This window comes from Dunckerocampus dactyliophorus, chromosome 4 (assembly GCF_027744805.1).
Source record: "Dunckerocampus dactyliophorus isolate RoL2022-P2 chromosome 4, RoL_Ddac_1.1, whole genome shotgun sequence".
Classification (NCBI taxonomy): Eukaryota; Metazoa; Chordata; class Actinopteri; order Syngnathiformes; family Syngnathidae; genus Dunckerocampus; species Dunckerocampus dactyliophorus.
Genome location: NC_072822.1, coordinates 20,389,674 through 20,408,766, shown reverse-complemented (window position 1 = coordinate 20,408,766; position 19,093 = coordinate 20,389,674). Strand labels below are relative to the sequence as shown.

The window sequence follows — 19,093 nt, the reverse complement described above, 5'->3', positions numbered from 1 at the left end:
GAATAGCACCGACACGACATGCATTCATCAGGTCATTACATAATTTTTTTTTTTTTTTTGGTCAAGCCCCCGTGACCCACTGAAAACCGGTCCACAATTCAAACCCACTAGATGAGAATCACTGGCTAGAACAGGGGTGCCCAAAGTGCGGCACGGGGGCCATTTGCGGCCCGCGGCTCTAATTTTATCGCCCCGCAGTACGGTCTAAAAATGTAATTTAATGAGGAAACTTAAAAAAAAACAACAACAGCCGCAGCAAAAATGGGAGGAAAAAGCATGAAGTTGAAATGTGAATGTTTTTTTAGTCAAAAACAATGAATAAAGTTTATAACATGGGAATAAAGTGAAAATATTAGGAGAAGAAAATATACAAGAAGAAAGTTGAAATATTCAAAAAATGATGCCAAAAAAATCAAAAGCAGTAATGGACAACAGCAGAAATGTACCCAGAGTAAAGTGAAAATATTAAGAGAAAAAAAATGGTTTTCTAACGAGAAAGCAGGTTGCAATTTTACGAGACAAAATTTGTAACATGAGGAAAAATAACATTTTAATAACAATGTTGAAAGAAAGCAAAAATACATATATTTTTTAAGATAAAAAATATTATGTAAATAACGTTGTAATTAGAAGAAGAACATTTACAAGAGGAACGCTGAAATGAAATAGTTGGAAAAAAAATCTGCAGAAATGGAAAAAAAAGTGCTGTCCTTTTACAGGAATAAAGTCAAAATATTAAGAAAAAAAATCATAATCGAATGAAGTGGCAATTTTCCAAGAATAAACTTGTACTATTGTGGGAAAGAGGCCATTTTTAGCAGCATTTTACCTGTGTTACAGTTTTTTCTTGAGCTACATCTTCTTAGCGTATCTCTTCGTGTTGCTTTACATAATATCAACGTGGCCCTCGCATCCTTTCATTTTTCACAATGTGGCCCTCGCTGGAAAAAGTTTGGACACCCCTGGTCTAGACAAGTCTACAAAACAAAACATCTTTAAATACAACCTTAACAGTCCAGTTGCGATCGATTCAATACCCTGAGAAAAGAAGTTAGTGAGGCTTGGCCTTGACAGTTTAAAAGACATTCTGGAACCTTCCGCACCACTAAAAAGATTCATGTGAATGGATGTGTATATTCGAGCCTGTATGTATAATTTTTACCCTGTGTAAATTAGAGAAATGCCAGAACAAATTCAAACTTGCCAATACTTTGAAGACGAAGCTGTACGTTGTGTAATCATTGACCCTGGAAAAAGAAGTATTGAAATAAAAGGAATAAAGATCCACCTGGTGAGGACAAGCGGCATAGAAAATGGATGGATAGAATTAAAAATCTTCATGCCTATGGTGAGTGTTTGTAAACTCTATGCTCTCATACCTTGATAGTGGCTCTTTTTTGTGTTTCTTTGCGAGCTGTAGGTGAACACAACCCCATTCCCAGAAGTGAGCAGATGCTGGCCAACAAGAAGTACATTGGTTCTGGTTGTCAGCACGCTCCCTGCTGCCTGATCACACTTCCTCACAAATGCCAGGCGGTCAAAAAAAACAGCATACTCTCCTGCAGAGACACATTTTTGTCCCAGGAACTAATACGATCGTCTTCTTTTTCTTCTTCCATGACATAAAATCCTGCATGCTGGATAATACTCACTCTTTTTGCAGTTTAAGGAGCTTGACTCAATTTTGACACGAATGACTTCATCCAGTGGTCGACCTATGGCAACAGTGCAGCGACCAGTAACGTCGCTCAAGTCCACTGTTCCTGACTCTTGCAAGAGGAGCTGACCACACGCATCTGGTGAGGATCAAACACATCGTGTTGATAAATTGCCTTTAACACCAGATGTGGAGCATTATAAGAGCATTATTACTGTGTTTAGGTGAAGGGCTGGCTGTTGTGGTGGACTGCAGGGTGGTGACTGTGCCGGATGGACTTGGGGGTAGATTTCTCATGCGGTACCAATTTCTAATTGAATTCTGTGGGGTGGGAGAAGAGTGTGTGTCCTCCCTCACTGCAGGACGCATAGCTGGAATAACAATCGAGGTCGGTGGCACATCTGCGCAGCTGCCCACACTGCAGCCCTGGATGGTGATGGGCTTGGGCATGTGCATGCAAAGGAGAGGGCTGAGGGGCTCCGGCTTAGAGGGCCCCATGCATGACACCGCTCTGGACTGCACGCCATAACCACAGGACACTGAACACTGCGATGGAAGAAGAAACAACAGTAGTATTAAAACACATATAGATGCATCAACAAGGTGAACATGATTTGACTTGGCTGGTATTGATGCATTTTACTGTTGTTTTTCATATGTTGACTCAATGTGGAAGGATGTACCTGGCTCCATGGTTTTGCATCCCATCTAACAGTGCACACCTGCACAAGGCAGGGCACAGTGGTGGCTGGTTTGACTGATGCATGGCAGCTGTCCTCCTGTACCACACTCTCCCTGCCTTGGATGAACTGGACACAGGAAACATTCCTGTGGGCTACACCCAGGTTACAAGTCACAGAGCACGGTGAAGTGCTGAAAACCTTCCATCTGTACAAAGGAAAGTGATGGCGAGATCATTTTTGCATTGGCTAAAATGAGTATCACTGTGTGTGTGTTTGCGTGTTACCGTGCTGGGCATTCATGGATGTTACATGACACCACTGCTGTGGGTCTAGGAAAGTCCCTGCATTCAGAATCTTCCACCACTTTCTCTTCACCGTCTGTCTCCTTAGCACAGTACAGCACCCTGTTGGCAACACCTCCTCCGCATGTTGCGCTGCAGATTCCTGTCTTAGACCGCCACCTGGTGGTAGAACATACTTTATAGCCCCCTATAATATGTGGCACGTTGTCAGAGCCGGCTCTACCCAATGTGGCGCCCCCTCCGTCAACAATCAACATGAAACTATTTAAATAACCACATAGTTTGCAAAATAAGTCTTTATATAAGCTACATTTACACTATGCAATAACTATATACACAAACTAAATAAACTAACGATTCACAAAAGCTATATATACCGTAAAATATAGTAATAATATTCATTGGGCATTGCTTTGTATTTGATTTTTTTATTTATTTTGCATTTCTGATTTTTGCCACCCCCTTTGCTTGTACAGTAAGCCCTCGTTTATCGCAGTTAATTGATTCCATACCCGGCTGTGATAAATGAATTTCTGCAAAGTAATATCCTTATATACAATTGGAATATTTTCAGTTACAGCAGAAAAACGGTTTATGACCTTTTAATTCCGGTTTTTAACATTATCAGAGCCCTTTAGATATTAAATAACACCCCTATAGTCACTTTACACTCCTATTACCCTATATAGTAGACATAATAAGACTACATAAGCCATTTAAGATATAATTAAGACTCATGCCCATGTGTGTTGCTATGCATTTCTTCCCGAGTGAATAGCGAACAGGAAGTGACATCGGGGGTTCAGAGTTGAGTTTCATCTTGCCATGGGTTACAGCTGCTAAGTAGCCCCTGTTTTTATTAGGGATTTCTATTAGGTATTATTGTGCCTGTTGTGAGATAAGTCAAACCTGCAATAAAAGCCTTTTGTTCCCGCCATGGTGATTGTGTGTCTCACCAAACATTACAGTGACATTACTGACACCCGTGTACTGTACTGTACTGCGTCAACGTCTTTGAATGTGTCTTTTGAATGCCTCATATATTTATATTTTAGTTCAATAGCCATTGAAAATGCTTAATATAAAACAGTTACATTTGCTTAAATATGCATATGTTTTAATTAATAATAGGCCGCATTCAACCACAAAACAGCATGATTTAGTAATTAATATATTTTGGAAAAATCATGATAGTGAGGCCGCAAAATTTGAACCGCAAAGTGGCGAGGGACGACTGTATTGCCTAAGGGGCAAGCTGACTCTGTTAATTGATTACAGCATTAGTTAATAAAAGTTAATGAGCTTTCATTAAAAAATATTTACAAAGCAAATAATGCTTAGTTTTAATTTACATTGTCAGAGAAGCACTACTTTTTTTCTTTTTTTTTTACTATCGTGTTTGTATTTTCCAGTAGCTATGTTCCTCTCATAGGGTCTCACATGGGAGGGCAAGGTGATGTGTTGCAGTTCTCAGATTTAGAAAACGGTTTGGTTGAAGGATCGCAGTGGAAGTCAGGTAAGCTCCTTGTGGTCTGATGGTCCACACAGGAGAACCACACTTGCAGTGTTCCTGTGCAGAGAACAGACTTTGGTTGAGTGATGCGGACTGGCTACTTGTAAATAGGAGTGATTGCACATCTTTGCTTACCATTGCCACAGCTCTTTGAGCACTGACTGGTAACAGGACTCCACACGTACACAGGAGCTTGTCGAGAGGGTGGCATCAAACCAGACTTCACAGCAGGCTGGTCCTGTTAAAGAAACTTCCTTGCACACTTTGAAATGAAATACAACAATACAGCGTAGTCTTTTACCTCTCTCTGTGCATCCCAACCAACAGGACAGATGTCCACCACACAGGCAACAGATTCAGGGGGTCTTATTTGATATGAGCACAAGCTTTGATCAACTTCAACCTCATGGCCATCCTCTTGCCTTGTACATGACACGCTTCTTTTCATTTCTCCGAGCCCACACGCTGCTGAACAGGCCCCTAACTTTGACACACGCCATCTTGAAACACACACACACACACACACACACACACACACACAGTGCTGCGTTATGTGTCCCGTGTATCACATGTTTCTGACTTTGTAATGTTTTCTAAACAGGCAACATAAGATGTTCAGTGTACCCTTACTACCTGGCAGGACAATGTTGAAGATTGCATGTTTCAACAGCATTTGGAGCTGAATCAGCTGGACAGTCCGAATCCAGAACCTTCACAACATCATCACCATGTTTCTGAACACATCTTACAGGACGGATTCTCTCTCCTCCACCACAGGAAGCACTGCAGGGTCCAAACTTTCCTGTGGTCCAGCTGTAAAACAATCAATCAAGTACGTACTTCAGCTCCGCGGCACAGAATAGTTGTTCAAGTTCCATAACTTTATAATACAGGCCTTGGTGGACAGGCTGGGAGCTGACAGGATGTATGCAGCGGTAAAGGCGGAGGGAGTGTATCACATAAGTGTTCCTCCAGATGTGTGTTGCTTTCTTTATCCACACACACGTAATGATGCTTCTGCACACCTGTAAGAGAAGTTCACATTGATTACAACTGTTCATACATGTATTTCATTTACTTTAGTAAATAGTTAATTGGTCCAATGATAAGTGAATTTTGTTTTTTAACGTTATTAGAGCCCTCTAGAAATGAAATAACACCCCTATAGTCACCTTTCCAATCGTATTATCCAAATTAGTAGACTTAATGTCATGTTCTGCTGGAGCTGCTCTGCTGCCACCTATCTGCTCTCTTTTGCAGTGCACTGGTGGTCCTGCCGGCGTGGAGCCACCTACGCACCTCGGAGCAATCGTAATCAGACCTTCTTAAGCCATGCTTGGACTCTCACTTGCTGCCAGACTGTTGCAACGTCTACGCTCTCTTCCTGCTCAACCATCTCCTCGTGTTGTGCTACCTTGCATGATTTGAGCTCTGTGGACATTTACTCTCTTTAGTATTTTTGTGAATACCGTGGCATTTCTGCTTAGCTTTTTCAGCAGCTCCGTTTGTTGTAGTTGTCAGTGTGGCATCTTTGTGTTGTACTTTGTTTTTCTCTTTTGTATTTTTTCCACTCCGCTAGAGTGCGCTTTTTGTTATTAAACCTTTTTGCATCGCCATCTTTGTTGTCTCTGCTTTGGGGTCCAACCACCGGCTTAATGCCATCCTTAACACGTAATAATACAAAATAAGACATAAATAAGACATAACATAGATTCATACTTTAACATTGGCAGATGTTAACAGTTCCTTGTTTTTTTCTGGACAACGTACTTGCTGTGGTGGCTATTGTCTCATCAGTGTAACATTATTGACACCTAGTGACCAGTTTAGAATACTACATATTACGTCTTTGAATGCATCTTCTGAATGCCTTATATTTGCATTTCAGTTCATGTAGCCATTTTTAGGCTTGAAAATGCTTAAATTAGGCCAAGAACATGTCAAATTTATTTTTGAGGAATAATAGGCCGTAGTCAACCATGAAACAGCAATAATGTATTCATTTATTTATTTGGAAAAACTGCGATAGAGTGAAGCCGCAAAATTTGAACCTTGAAGGGACGACTGCATAGCTAAATTTACAGATGAAAACAGACAATGGTTTGCTTGCTTTGAAAAAAACTATACAAAACTGTAATGTGTTATGATGTACAGTCAAACCTCGGTTTTCGTATGCCCTAGTTATGGTATGATTCTTTTTGGGCAAAAAATTCCTGCCATTCTTATACAGTATTGCACGTAACTAGTCCATTTGCACTGTACTGTATCACTGTAGTTCACATATATTCTTATTTTTCAGCAAAAGAAGAGTAGCTGCAGTTGAACTATGAAAATAATTAGTTTGAACTTTGCAGAATTTGCCATTTGCACACATGAAGATCAATCCATGTAAGAGGAACATTCACATTATGTCATTTTGACACACATCAAGCAGCATTACATGCCACTACATGCACATATAATTCAATTATATTTACTTATATAGTGCCAAATCACAACAACAGTTATCTCATGGCGCTTTACACATGAAAGTCACACTCATAAACGAAAACAGAGAACCAGCTGAAACCCCACACGAGCAAGCACTTGGCGACGGAGGCAAGGAAAAACTCCATCTGAGGAAGAAACCTTGAACAGAACCCAGGCTCTGTGGGGCCGCCATCTGTCTCAACCGGTTGGGTTGTGATAGAAAAATAGAGTAGAAGGATAGATGGTAGGTCAAGTCAGAAAAGAGACAGTCTTTATCTTAGTCCAAGGAAAATAGAGTGTCTCTGATACCGATCAGCGTTTTGGGGGGGCAGTTCTAACTACAGTACAGTGTTCCCTCGCTACAACGCAGTTCACCTTTCACGGACTCACTGTTTTGCGGGATTTTTTACAGCGTACTGTGTGTATGCTTGTAAGTTTTATCCCTGACAACACACACAATGTCAACGAAACGTTCTGCACCGTCAAAGGCACTTCTGGACATGCTGACGGAATGCAAAAGTTACGCGGCTGGAGAGTGTCATACTGTAAATGAATCTTCAGTTTATGGAGGACGAGGAGTAAAATAGGACGACAGGAGCAATATGTTTTAACAAGGATACAGAAACGCTACAGTACAGCCGAACGGGGCCAGGACAAAGAGGCATGGTCAGAGGAGTGAAATACGTGTGAGTCACTTAATTTCTTGTGTCCAACCTAGTAGGTTGATCATTAAAATTCTAACGAAATTTGAATAAATAGAAATGTGTCACATTTCTATCTATTTGAAATGTGACACAATGTTCATGCCTGTCTGAGAAAAGTGTGTAAAGTGCATGGTGAGGGGTTTTACAGCCTTAAAACTTAATAATTATAAAAAATTAATTGGCTACTTCACGGATTTCACTTATTACAGGCTATTTTGGGAACCTTCCCGCACGAGAAACGAGGGAACACTGTATAGGCTTTAGCAAAAAGGTGGGTTTTGAGTTTATATAACATAAGAGAAACGTCATTAAGTAGAATGCATAGTAACAATCAAGTAATAATCCTACTTAATAACAGCCTTTGGCAGCACTACACTACACTTTATTTTGCTAAAAATATATTGACTTTATTGACAATATCAATGCATTTCTGTCTGGTAGCAGAAGAATGGGTAATGTGATTTGATGTAAAAGTGACATACCTGAGCCACAGGAAACAGAGCAGGGTGCTGTAATAACAATCCATTTGCCTTTAAGTTTGATTTCTGTCAAGTTGCTGTGTGCACTGGGCACATAAAACTGGTAGCTAATGTTGGGATTTGTCTTCTCTCCGTATTCTTTTCCATATTTGCGATAAACCTGGAATGTGAATACAGTTTCAAATATCAGCAGCTTCTCATAAAAGTCTACATTTAGTTTATTTGAAATGTTTATTAACAATGCGTTCACACTTGTGGTTATATACACGTGTCCGGGCCAACATTTTTAAAAAGGTTATTTTGTGTGCACTTTTGTGTGGTTTGTTTTTTGTCATAAACCCAAAGACAGTGCAGTAAAGACCATCGGCACAGCATTTGTGGAGTAGCCTTCACCCCAGCCGTGCCACAAATAGGACATGGAAGATTATAAGAGACAGCACACATCCACAGCATGCACTCTTCACACTTCTTCCATCTGGCAGACGCTTCAGGTGTGTCGCAGCCAGAATAACCGCACTAAAAAACAGCTTCTATCCACAAGCCGTCAAACTCTTGAACAAAGGACATATAATCTATATGTCATATAAAACATATATATGACATATAAAAGACATAAATAAGACTTGTGCTCGTATGTGTTGCTGTAAATGTCTTCCGGTGGGGTATTGACAGGAAGTGGCATCAGGGGTTCAGAGTTGAGTTTCAGCTTGGCCTGGGCTACGGCCGCAACAGTAGCTTGTGTTTCTATCAGAGATTTTTATTAGTGATTATTGTGCCTGTTGTGAGATAATTCAAACCCGCCATAAAAGATTGTTGCTCCAAGTTTGCTGTTTGTGTCTAACCAAACATTACAGTAACATTATTGACACCCCGTGACCAGTGTACCAATCTACTGAATGCCTCATGTTTGTATTTTTGCGCATTTAGCCATTTTTTTTGCTTGAAAATGCTTAATTTAGGCAAAACATGTCTAAAAATTGCTCGAATATGGATAATCTTTTATTAATAATAGGTCATAGTCAACCACAAAACAGCGATGAATTATTAATTAATATATTTTCAAAAACCAGTGAAGCCGCGAAAATCCCGAAATGGGCTGAAGGCCATTCCAGGGTGTAACCCGTCCCTCGCCCAAAGTCAACTGGGATAACCTCCATCTTATCCATGACCATATTTGTCATTTCTGCACTAGTTCATATCTTCAGTCCGTGTAGCATTCACATTTCAGCTCATGTGAACCAAACCACAAGTTCACTTGCAAACAGATCCAGACCCATCTCTCAAGCGGTCTCGGTTCACTTGTTTGATGTGCACGATGATTGGGATGATTGGGGTTACACTTGACTTAAGGAACCGTACTAGATGTACTAGTTTGTTTTCGGGGTCGCGGAGGTATGTTGGAGCCTATCCCAGCAAGAGGCGGGGTACACCCTGGACTGGTCGCCAGCCAATCACAAGGCACAAATAGACAAACAACCATTCACACTCACATTCATACCTATGGACAATTTAGAGTTGCCAATTAACCTAACATGCATGTTTTTGGAATGTGGGATGAGTACCTGGAGAAAACCCATGCACGCACGGGGAGAACATGCAAACTCCAGACAGAGATGCCCAAGCGGCGATTCGAACCCAGGTCTTCCTGATCTTCTGACTGTGTGTCCAACATGCTAGTTTGTTTTAACCAAACCAATTATGACAAGTGTGAACGCACCCTAAAATCAAGATGCTGCTCTGACCTGGATGTTTATCAGCCTCTGCACTGGTCCTGGCAGCAAAAGCTCTTCCATCTTGGGCAAAAAGTCAGCGGTCAGATGGAGGCGGTACTCTACCTTGTTATCATCCAGTGGTGAAGGATGGGTCATATTTAGCGCCATTCTGCCCGCTCCAGACACAATATATTGATCTCCGTACATTACAGCTGGGGATGCAGAGGGCCAAAAATGTAACTCCCAATCTGCGTGATCCTGAAGCTGAAGTGACGCCACTCACCCATATGAGTGAACAAAGGTGACCTGTTGACGATGTAAACCTGTGTGGCATTTAATGGCAAAGACAGGAAAGTGGTGTACTCTGAAACAAAAAATAAGACCTTATAAATGGATGACAATTCATCAATTAGGGCTGTCAAAAGATACAACTGCATTATTCATACTCATGCATAATTGATCTAATAATTATGTCAGAAAATGGCGACAAGCGTGTGATAAATGATTTGGAATATTTGATGAATGTGTGAACAACAGTTTCCCCATTAGTTTTCAATATAAAAAAATGCATTGTTTATTACCTCTGGCCTGACCTCCAGTGTAGGAGTCAGAGGTCATCATGCAGGAAGCTCCATCCCCACCACACACACCACACACATCCTTAACTTTCCCAGAGCGCAGTACACCGTCACAGCCGAACAGCTGATCAGAGACAAATGTTTTATGTGTAAATACATATAACTATTCTTTGTTATCTATCCTAAGCATCTCTACCTGACATTTCCCTTGCAGACAAGCAGCCGTTGAGCCAGAATGAGGTTGGCCATCGGGCTCACATCGTGTTCCGTCAGCAAACTGAGATCCACGGCTCACAATGAAGGCTTCTCCCTTTGACTGGCACATGTATCTGCATTGCTCATCACCTGATTATAACCAGAACCGGAACATTTTTAGAAATTAAGAGTTCATAGAAGGTGAATGTTCTGTTTTTCTTGAAGCCCACCTTGTGAAAAGCCCACGGCAGGGACCCAGGTGTAGAAGTAGGCCTGACCTGGATGAAGATAAAGGGGTTGGAGATCTGTTTTGGAGCACTGCTCAGCCATGAAATCCAGCTGGGTACGCTGACATGGCTGCAACAGCAAAGTTGATGAGTTATATTTTAAGACTTTTCTGGTTTGATGATGAGGTCATCGATCTGCATCACCAGCTGTTTGTTACTTATTTTCATGTAAATCATTGGTGTGCAGATTACCTCACTTTGCCCCAAGCACCCTTACAAGTTTTTCCATCAATGCTAAAATACTTTTCACCTTTTTATTGGGACACATGCTATACAGACACAAACAAAAGAGTAATTCTTTGTACAATGATCCACTGAATAAACAGTGCTGACCTACTGTATAGAGCCTTATGTAAACATAAGCAGCGAGCACTCACCTGCTGGTTACAAAGTTCAGCCACAATATCCAGACCCGCACAACCATTTCCTCCAAAAGCAGGTCTGGAAAATGATCATTGTTTTTCAGTCATTTCAGTAACGATATGAATATTAATACTAATAATAATAACAATAACAGTGAAACCTCCACAATTGAAAACACCAAAGCTGTACAAATTGCAGGTCAATCTAAACTTTTGGGTATACACTAATGTAATATCATTCCAGATTAGCAGATCTTGAGAGACTTTTTACATTTTGCAACCAACATGTTGACTATTAATTACTAGGGGTGTTACGGTACACTCAGCTCACGAGACGGAGCGATGCACGATATTGGGTTCACAAGATCCAGACGAGACAATATTCTAACATTACCTTTAAGAAAACTACAATGACAAAATATAGGACTGGACAGACTGAACAAAAAAACATCCATCTTCGATGCCGCTTATCCTTACTGGGGTTGCAGGTATGCTGGAGCCTATCCCAGCTGAGTTTGGGTGAGAGGCGGGGTACACCCTGGACTGGTCGCCAGCCAATTGAAGGGCACATATGGAAAACAACTATTCACACTCACATTCATACCTACGGACAATTTAGAGTCATCAATTAAACTAACATGCATGGAATGTGGAAGGAAGCTGGAGTACCTTGAGAAAACCCACGCACGGGGAGAACATGCAAACTCCACACAGAGATGCCCAACAGAGATTCAAACACAGATCTTTCACATCTCCTGAATCTCTGCTGCCAAAACGTGTCTAATAGTGCAATGCCTTGGATAAAGCATGAGAACATTCAATAGTTCATGAAAACTTAAACGTCATCATCGTACTGTGAAGAAGCTGGGATTGTGCTGATAAAGGCAAAATGAGGAAGGTTTCTGCCAGACAAATTCATCAAATCAAGAGAGCAGCTGCTAAAAAGACAATTCAAAGCAAGCAGCAAACAGGTATCTGTACCTGTTGGTGCCTCTGAAGTCCCATGAACCTCAAGGTGTAGGATACTCCAGAGTCTTGTAGGCATAAGTCTACAATTTGGCCACCCCTAACCAATACTCACAAGCAGAAATTGTTGCAGTGGGCCAACAAATACATGAAGATTAATTTTCAGGCATTCTTGTTTACTGATGAGGGCTGTGCAGCCCTGGGTGGTCCCGATAGATGAAGTAGTCGATGGCCACTATGTCCCAACAAGGCTGTGATGTCAGCAAGGTGGTGGCGAAGTCATGTTTTGAATCGGAATCGTTGGGAGAGAGCTGGTAGGCCCCTTTATCGTCCCTGAAGGTGTGGAAATGACCTCGGCAAAGCATATATAGTTTGTGACTGACCACTTTCTTCCATGGTACAACACAAAGAACCGTATCTTCCGTAGCAAAACGACCTTCATGCATGACAATGCACCATCTCATGATGCAAAAACTACCTCTCTGTCATTGGCTGTTATGGGCATACATGTAGAAGGAGAGAAACTCATGGTGTGGCCCTCACTTGGCCCTGACCCTAACCCAATTCAGAACCTTTGGAGCATCGTCAAGCAAAGATTTATGAGGGTGGGAGGCAGTTTACAACAAAACAGCAGCTGTGGGAGGCTATCTTGCAAATCAATTCTAGCAGAAATTCTCCAAGAACTCACACGTTCAATGGATGCAAGAATTGTGAAGGTTATAATATCAAAGAAGGGGTTCTATGCTAACATGTAACTTGGACTGTTAATGCGTTCAGTAAATATGACCTCCTAATGCTGAAAATTCAACAAATGACCATTTCGTTGGCGGACAAGCAGCATAGAAAATGGATGGATGGATGGTGCTGCAATGCTGCCTCTGTCCACCAGAGGGAGACTGACATCATTACAGCTCCCCAGCAGGTACCAATGAATGTTTTGCTTGGACACAATGCATTGTGGGAAAACGTTAAAATTGTTGTTTTTTTTCATTTTATTGGTATTTGTTTGCACATTTTTTAGGTACACCTTTTGAGTGTTAAGTTGCTGTGTGATGAGTTTAGCGGTCTATGTAAGATGACACCATGAGTCAAACCGTTACTGAGTAATGATGATTTCCAATGGGTTGACGAGCTCGTCGTGCATGCACCGATAGCTTGTGATTGGCTTCTGCCAAAGAAGAGCTACAGTTTCTTCATTGACTTGTGAGCGGAACAGTGTTTAAACGATTTGTAGTAGTTCTGAAGTAAAGGGGATGCCACAAGATTAGAACTTAGCCATAAATTAGCCGCACCGCTGTATAAGCCGCGGGGTTCATAGTTTAACAAAAAAGTAGCGACTTATACACCAGAAATGACAGTAGTTATCATTGAGAGGTTTTTTCAATAACATTTTAATTATGCTCTCACGATTGATGACTTGAAAATTAGAATGGCTGTCATTTGCATCTACGTACTATGGAGGATACTCAGCGAGAAAAAGTTTGTGCAATAATTTGGAACACGGTGTAGACGCTACTGTCACATGTTTTATAGAAGTCATTCACGGTAGCGATGCCATAGCTCACAGTCTGACTGACCTATTCTCGGGAAACAGCTTTCCCTAAACGAGAATCGTCAAGTTTTAAATACAGTATTTAAAAATGACATACAACGGAGCGATAAAAAAGGTTTGTTATGCATCATGTACATTTGTCATATTCTTAAATCCCCATGTAAATCACAAATGCTAATCATTAGCGTGTATACAACATTTCCAATGTGAATTAGCATCAAGCTCGTGCATTTGTTTGAATGCATTTTGTTTACGTTGGATGTCACAGAGAAATTCTGTAAGACTGACGTAGCAATAGAGGCCAAAGGTTAGCTGTAGCAGAACAAGTGAAATCCCCCGCCCTCCCCTTGCGCTCCCGCTGACACATTGTCCAGGGCGCGTGCCCCACTGTTTGAGAAGCACTGTTCTAATGTAAACATTGCTATGAAGTTTGAATAACTTGGCAGTCAACTAGCATCACATACTGGATTGTGTTCGACTTTACATATTAGCATTGATCGTGACATTTGTTCACCTTGGGTTGTTGCACTGACGTGTGCGGTGAGTGACACCCCCTCCACATGACCGTGAGCAGGGGGAGAACCCAGACCAGCTGGACCAAGAGCCATGCACCACTGCAGAGATGCTCAGCTGGTCTGGGGACACACAACGTCCCTTCAGACACCACTGCAAAAGAAAGCAGACTGGTTTGTGGAAATCATGTACGGCCTTATTTGACCGCTAAAATCCTTAGACTATACTTGATTAGGTGCACATTGGGTCCCATCCAGCAGTGGTACAAGAAGACGTTTGCAGGAGCTATCATCATTAGGCTCTGTGTGACAGGAAAGAACCCTACACACCGGCTGATGGAGACAGAAAACAGTATGTGTCAAATGTCAAAATATGCATTTGTTGTGACCTGCTATCTAGTGGTAAGTTATAAGTTGAAAGTATTATTATTTTATTTTTTTTACCAGATCTGGATTGGTAAAAGAGCAGCTTCTTGCAGTGCTCCCAAAAGCTATTCGACACTGGTCGTCAACCCCGTAATACAGGCCAGGCTTCCAGTCTTGTAGGGAGCCTTCAAGGGCTGGTAGATCCTTTACACACTCAGCTTTCCCTTCTCTGGAAGCATAGTTGCATGTGATATATACCGTTTTCAATTTCACAGGCATGACATGACACTAAACAAAAACTCCACAAGGACAGATAATAAGGGTTAAAAGGTGTACTAAAGTCAGGTCAGTGTAAATCTGAATATAAAGTATTGCTTAATGTTTTATGGGAAAATGTCAACAGTATTGGATTTTGTGCATGAGAAAAACCACTGTTGGCAGATGGAAAATTAAAGATTTAGACAGGATTTAAGACGGTAGACATTTAAGTCTTGTGAAAACATAATCAGAAACCAGAACCCAAAGTAAAAAAATGATGTCTATGTGTGTTTTAGTGGTTACTGGAAGTGTAGCAGCTTCACCTGTAGAAAGTTTGCAGCTGCTGTCTGCTGCAGGGGGACCAGGTCAGATCCACACTGTTGTAACCACCATCAGAGGCCATCATGAAGCCACTCCTGCTGCATGTGTTTCCCACTCCATCATGGTTGATGCCAAAACTGTGTGAACAGTGTTACTTCTATGTGAAATCTAATGCCCATATGTCTTGTTTTCCAACTATTTTAGTTGATTCATTGTATTTTCATAGTTGGTGGTGTGACCCGCTCTGCATTACCTGTGTGCAATCTCATGAGCGATAGTGATCCCCAGGTCAAAGCCAGTGTCCTCTGTGATCACACAGCTCCATTCACTGGAGCAAGCGCCTCCTAGCTGTGTTACTCCCCTGACCTGCTTGTTCCCATCAGGCAACATCAGGTCATACCTTTGTTATGAGAGACAGACAGGAATAAAACAGCTCATTCTGTGACATGTCACATCAACAGCAGCAAACCTTGTAATGTACAAGAGGAGGTCAGCGTGCAGTGGGTCTGTGTCATTAGATGGATTTATCCTCCTGCCCCAGTCGCACACGCTTCGAAGAGAAGCAGTGATGTTGGGAGACATTTGGATCTCTGGCTGGAGGAGGGTAAAGAACAGGAATCTTTAGAGTTGGAAAGCAAGGATTGGAAAATGTGAAACGTTTGCTAACCTCTGGTTCTGACACAATGATCATGCGGACCAAGTGCACCCTCATGTTGGCACCCAAACTCAGGTCTCTCAACAATTCTGAGGCCTGTATGGACAGTCATGATAGAATTGATTATGGCCGTGACAGTGAAGTGTTGAATGTTGTTTTTGTCTTTTGTATTTTCCCATCATGGGTCCCCACAGCGAGTCAATCGCATTATTTGTTAATACTAATACTTATTGTTGCAGTAGAACATACTACAATATTGAATTTTCAGACACGCTCCCCAGTGACAAAGCTCCGGGGCTGGACGAGTTTCGCCCTGAATTCATCAAGGCTCTGGATGTTGAGGGACTGTCTTGGCTGACACGTCTCTTCAACATTGCGTGGAAGTCAGGAACAGTACCTCTGGATTAGTCCCCCTTTTCAAGCAGGGTGACTGGTGACCAACTATAGGGAGATCACACTCCTCAGCCTACCTGGGAAAGTGTATTCCAGGGTGCTGGAGAGAAGGGTACGACCGTTAGTAAAAACTCAGCTACAAGAGGTGCAATGTGGTTTTTGTCCCGGTCGCGGAACACTGGACCAGCTCTATGCCCTTGCAAGGGTACTGGAGGGTACATGGGAGTTTGCCCAACCGGTCTTCATGTGCTTTGTGGACTTGGAAAAGGCATTCGACCGTGTCCCTTGCTGTGTCCCATGCGGGATTGGTGGCGCGCTACTACGTGCCATTCGGCCCTTGGTCCTTGGAGCAGAAGCCTGGTTCACATTGCCAGCAGTAAGTCCAGCCTGTTTCCGTTGAACGTTGGCTTCCGCCAAGGCTGCCCTTTCTCACTGATTCATAATTTTCATGGACAGAATTTCTAGGTGCAGCCAAGGCGTCGAGGGAGTCCAGTTCGGGGGCCTTAGGATCTCGTCTCTGCTATTTGCAGACAATGTGGTCCTGATGGCCTCATCGGGCTGTGACCTTCACCATTTACTAGGTTTGCATCTGAGTGTGAAGCTTCTGGGATGAGACTCAGCACCTCCCAAACGGAGGCCATGGTTCTCAGTTGGAAAAGGGTGGATTGCTTCCTCTGAGTTTGGAATGAGGTCCTGCCCCAGGTGGAGGAGTTCAAGTATCTAGGGGTCTTGTTCACAAGTGAGGGAAGGTTGGAGTGTGAGGCCGATAGGCGGATCGGCGCAGCATCTGCAGTAATGCAGTCTCTGTACTGGACCGTCGTGGTGAAGAGAGAGCTGACCTGGAAGGCAAAGTTCTCAATTTAACGGTTGATCTATGTTCCCACCCTCACCTTTGGTCATGAGCTTTGGGTCGTGACCGAAAGAACGAGATTGCGGATACAAGCGGCTGAAATGAGTTTCCTCCGTAGGGTGGTTAGACTCACCCTAAGAGATAGGGTGAAGAGCTCAGTCATCCGGCAGGTGCTCAGAGTAGAGCCACTGCTCCTTCACATCGAGAGCAGCCAGTTGAGGTGGCCCGGGCATCTAGTCCAGATGCCTCCCGGATGCCTCCCTGGTGAGGTGTTCCGGGCATGAGAAGGCCCTAGGACAGACCTAGGACATGCTGGCGGGATTATGTCTCACAGCAAGCCTGGTAACGCCTTGGTGTCCTCCCGGTGGAGCAGGAGGAGGTGGCCAGGGACTGGAAAGTCTGGGCTTCCCTACTGGAAGGACCCAGATAAGTGGAGGAAAATGAATGGATGGATGAAACTTCAGACCTCATTTTAGTTGTTTTGTCAACACCTGTGCTGGTACAGGCACTGCTGTTATTATAGAGCAGTGTTTCCCAACCTTTATTCAGCCAAAGCACATGTTTTAAATTACAAAAATTTCACGGCACACCATCAAGCGTGGCATGACTGTCTGTTGTATGAATGGCAACAGACAGTTGACATGTGCAAGTCTGTTCAAAACTCGAGAGTTTTTATTGAATCACAGGTACTCATCCCCGTTAACTTGTTCATTTACTCACCCCTGCCATCTCAAGCTAAAAAAATGCAACAGATATGGCCCTTTCTGCCCAAGCTGCATCACAGGCTCGACAAAATGAGCGATTCACTTGCTTAGCCTGCGAGTTTCACTGACTCACAGGTCGAAGAAGACTCTAGTTTCACTGAGTCACGGGTGCTCAATAAAGACTCGAGTTTTACTGACTCACAGGTGCTAGACGACGACTCAAGTTGCACTGAGTGTCGGGTACTTGATAAACACTCAGGTTTCACTGACTCACCGGCTGATGAAGAATTGAATTTCACTGAGTCACGAGTAGTCGACAAAGACTCAAGTTTCACTGACTCACAGGATGATGAAGACTCAAGTTTCACTGACTCATGAGTGCTCAACAAAGACTTGAGTTTCATTGAGTCAAGGGTGTTCGACAAAGACTCAAGTAGTCGAGAATGACTCGAGTTTCACTGACTCACGGATTGATGAAGACTCAAGTTTCACCAACTCACAGGTAGTCAACAAAGACTCAAGTTTCACAGAGTCACTGGTTGATGAAGACTCAAGTTTCACTGACTCACGAGTGCTCGACAAAGACTTGAGTTTCATTGAGTCAAGGTTGTTCGATAAACACTCGAATTTCACTGACTCACGGATGCAACTTGTGCGCATGCACTTTGTGACGAGTGCGTCCATTACCCAATTCACTTCAGTGAGTGACAAGTTACACAAAAAAAGTAATAGTTCACCTGTCTATAGCAATCAGAATATTTTGTTCATTTCAAACCCACAGATGGCAATGCTACTACTAAAATCTTTCTCTCTTGTGTGTTAGCCCTATAGTTCTCTTCACAGGGAAAAAATGATTATTTGTGTCAGGCTCACACTTACTATGTTGAGGTTGGTGAGGATGTAACGTTCTGTATCCTGCTTGTGGAGTTGCTGGACATCAGGTCCAACCACCACCAGCAGTTCCAAGTGTGTGACATCAGGCATCACAGCGGACCGACGAGGCCGACTCCGCACTGTGCACAGTACATTTGAATTATTTTTATACCCTTGATACTTCATTTTCAAGCTCAGCTAGAGACTCATACCTGCGACATCAGAAGGAAGAGTATAGGAAAACATGTCTGTTTGGTTGCTGTGAAAATGAAAAAACTGTGGGACAAATCAAACAAATACACATTTAGATCTAACGGAAACAACAGACAATTATGACTGAATATAGGCACATATTTTAACGTCTCTGTTTATTTGGAGTCCTGGTGTAAATCTAGCAAAATACAGTTACAACTATGCAGGTTGTGGGTGTTTCACAGATGATAAACAGTTTAAAGTTGAAAAGTCCAATGTACTTTGCAGAGGCCCAGAGCAGTGGAATCGTAAGCCACAATACTCCTGGTCGCCCTTGGCTTTCCTCCTACCTCAGCCAATGGATATCTCATTAGGGCGCTGAAGCCAGGCAGTTGTAGCAGCAGACAGAGCAGAGTCATGAGCACCATGTTGCCCACCTTCCTGTGCACATACCTGGTCTGCTCTAGTACTAGGACAATAAGTGATAGTCTCACTGGGACCCTGCCAAGC

The 19,093-nt window shown here is 42.6% G+C and overlaps 1 protein-coding gene across 3 annotated transcripts in view; it reads right to left on the bottom strand.

Annotated features, from left to right (window-relative positions):
• adamts13 (ADAM metallopeptidase with thrombospondin type 1 motif, 13) overlaps positions 1 to 19,093 on the bottom strand; it is a 22,875-nt gene extending 3,782 nt beyond the window's left edge. Inside the window, exons 1-28 of one of the 3 annotated variants that reach the window (XM_054774380.1) lie at positions 18,934 to 19,093; positions 18,604 to 18,667; positions 18,398 to 18,531; positions 15,584 to 15,667; positions 15,386 to 15,510; positions 15,170 to 15,316; positions 14,919 to 15,053; positions 14,416 to 14,566; positions 14,200 to 14,304; positions 13,974 to 14,125; positions 10,957 to 11,020; positions 10,523 to 10,649; positions 10,294 to 10,442; positions 10,101 to 10,221; positions 9,803 to 9,883; positions 9,550 to 9,731; positions 7,811 to 7,967; positions 5,051 to 5,180; positions 4,789 to 4,968; positions 4,457 to 4,655; positions 4,291 to 4,393; positions 4,083 to 4,212; positions 2,625 to 2,801; positions 2,341 to 2,545; positions 1,873 to 2,203; positions 1,653 to 1,796; positions 1,380 to 1,559; positions 1,205 to 1,247 (exon numbers count right to left, since the gene is read on the bottom strand). In XM_054774380.1, coding sequence (XP_054630355.1) covers positions 1,205 to 1,247; positions 1,380 to 1,559; positions 1,653 to 1,796; positions 1,873 to 2,203; positions 2,341 to 2,545; positions 2,625 to 2,801; positions 4,083 to 4,212; positions 4,291 to 4,393; positions 4,457 to 4,655; positions 4,789 to 4,968; positions 5,051 to 5,180; positions 7,811 to 7,967; positions 9,550 to 9,731; positions 9,803 to 9,883; positions 10,101 to 10,221; positions 10,294 to 10,442; positions 10,523 to 10,649; positions 10,957 to 11,020; positions 13,974 to 14,125; positions 14,200 to 14,304; positions 14,416 to 14,566; positions 14,919 to 15,053; positions 15,170 to 15,316; positions 15,386 to 15,510; positions 15,584 to 15,667; positions 18,398 to 18,531; positions 18,604 to 18,667; positions 18,934 to 19,011 — 3,878 coding nt within the window. In that variant the 5' untranslated portion in view covers positions 19,012 to 19,093. Of the gene's footprint in view, positions 1 to 1,204; positions 1,289 to 1,379; positions 1,560 to 1,652; positions 1,797 to 1,872; positions 2,204 to 2,340; positions 2,546 to 2,624; positions 2,802 to 4,082; positions 4,213 to 4,290; positions 4,394 to 4,456; positions 4,656 to 4,788; positions 4,969 to 5,050; positions 5,181 to 7,810; positions 7,968 to 9,549; positions 9,732 to 9,802; positions 9,884 to 10,100; positions 10,222 to 10,293; positions 10,443 to 10,522; positions 10,650 to 10,956; positions 11,021 to 13,973; positions 14,126 to 14,199; positions 14,305 to 14,415; positions 14,567 to 14,918; positions 15,054 to 15,169; positions 15,317 to 15,385; positions 15,511 to 15,583; positions 15,668 to 18,397; positions 18,532 to 18,603; positions 18,668 to 18,933 lie in introns of those variants that run through there. The other 2 variants (XM_054774379.1, XM_054774378.1) reach the window with 2 other exon arrangements.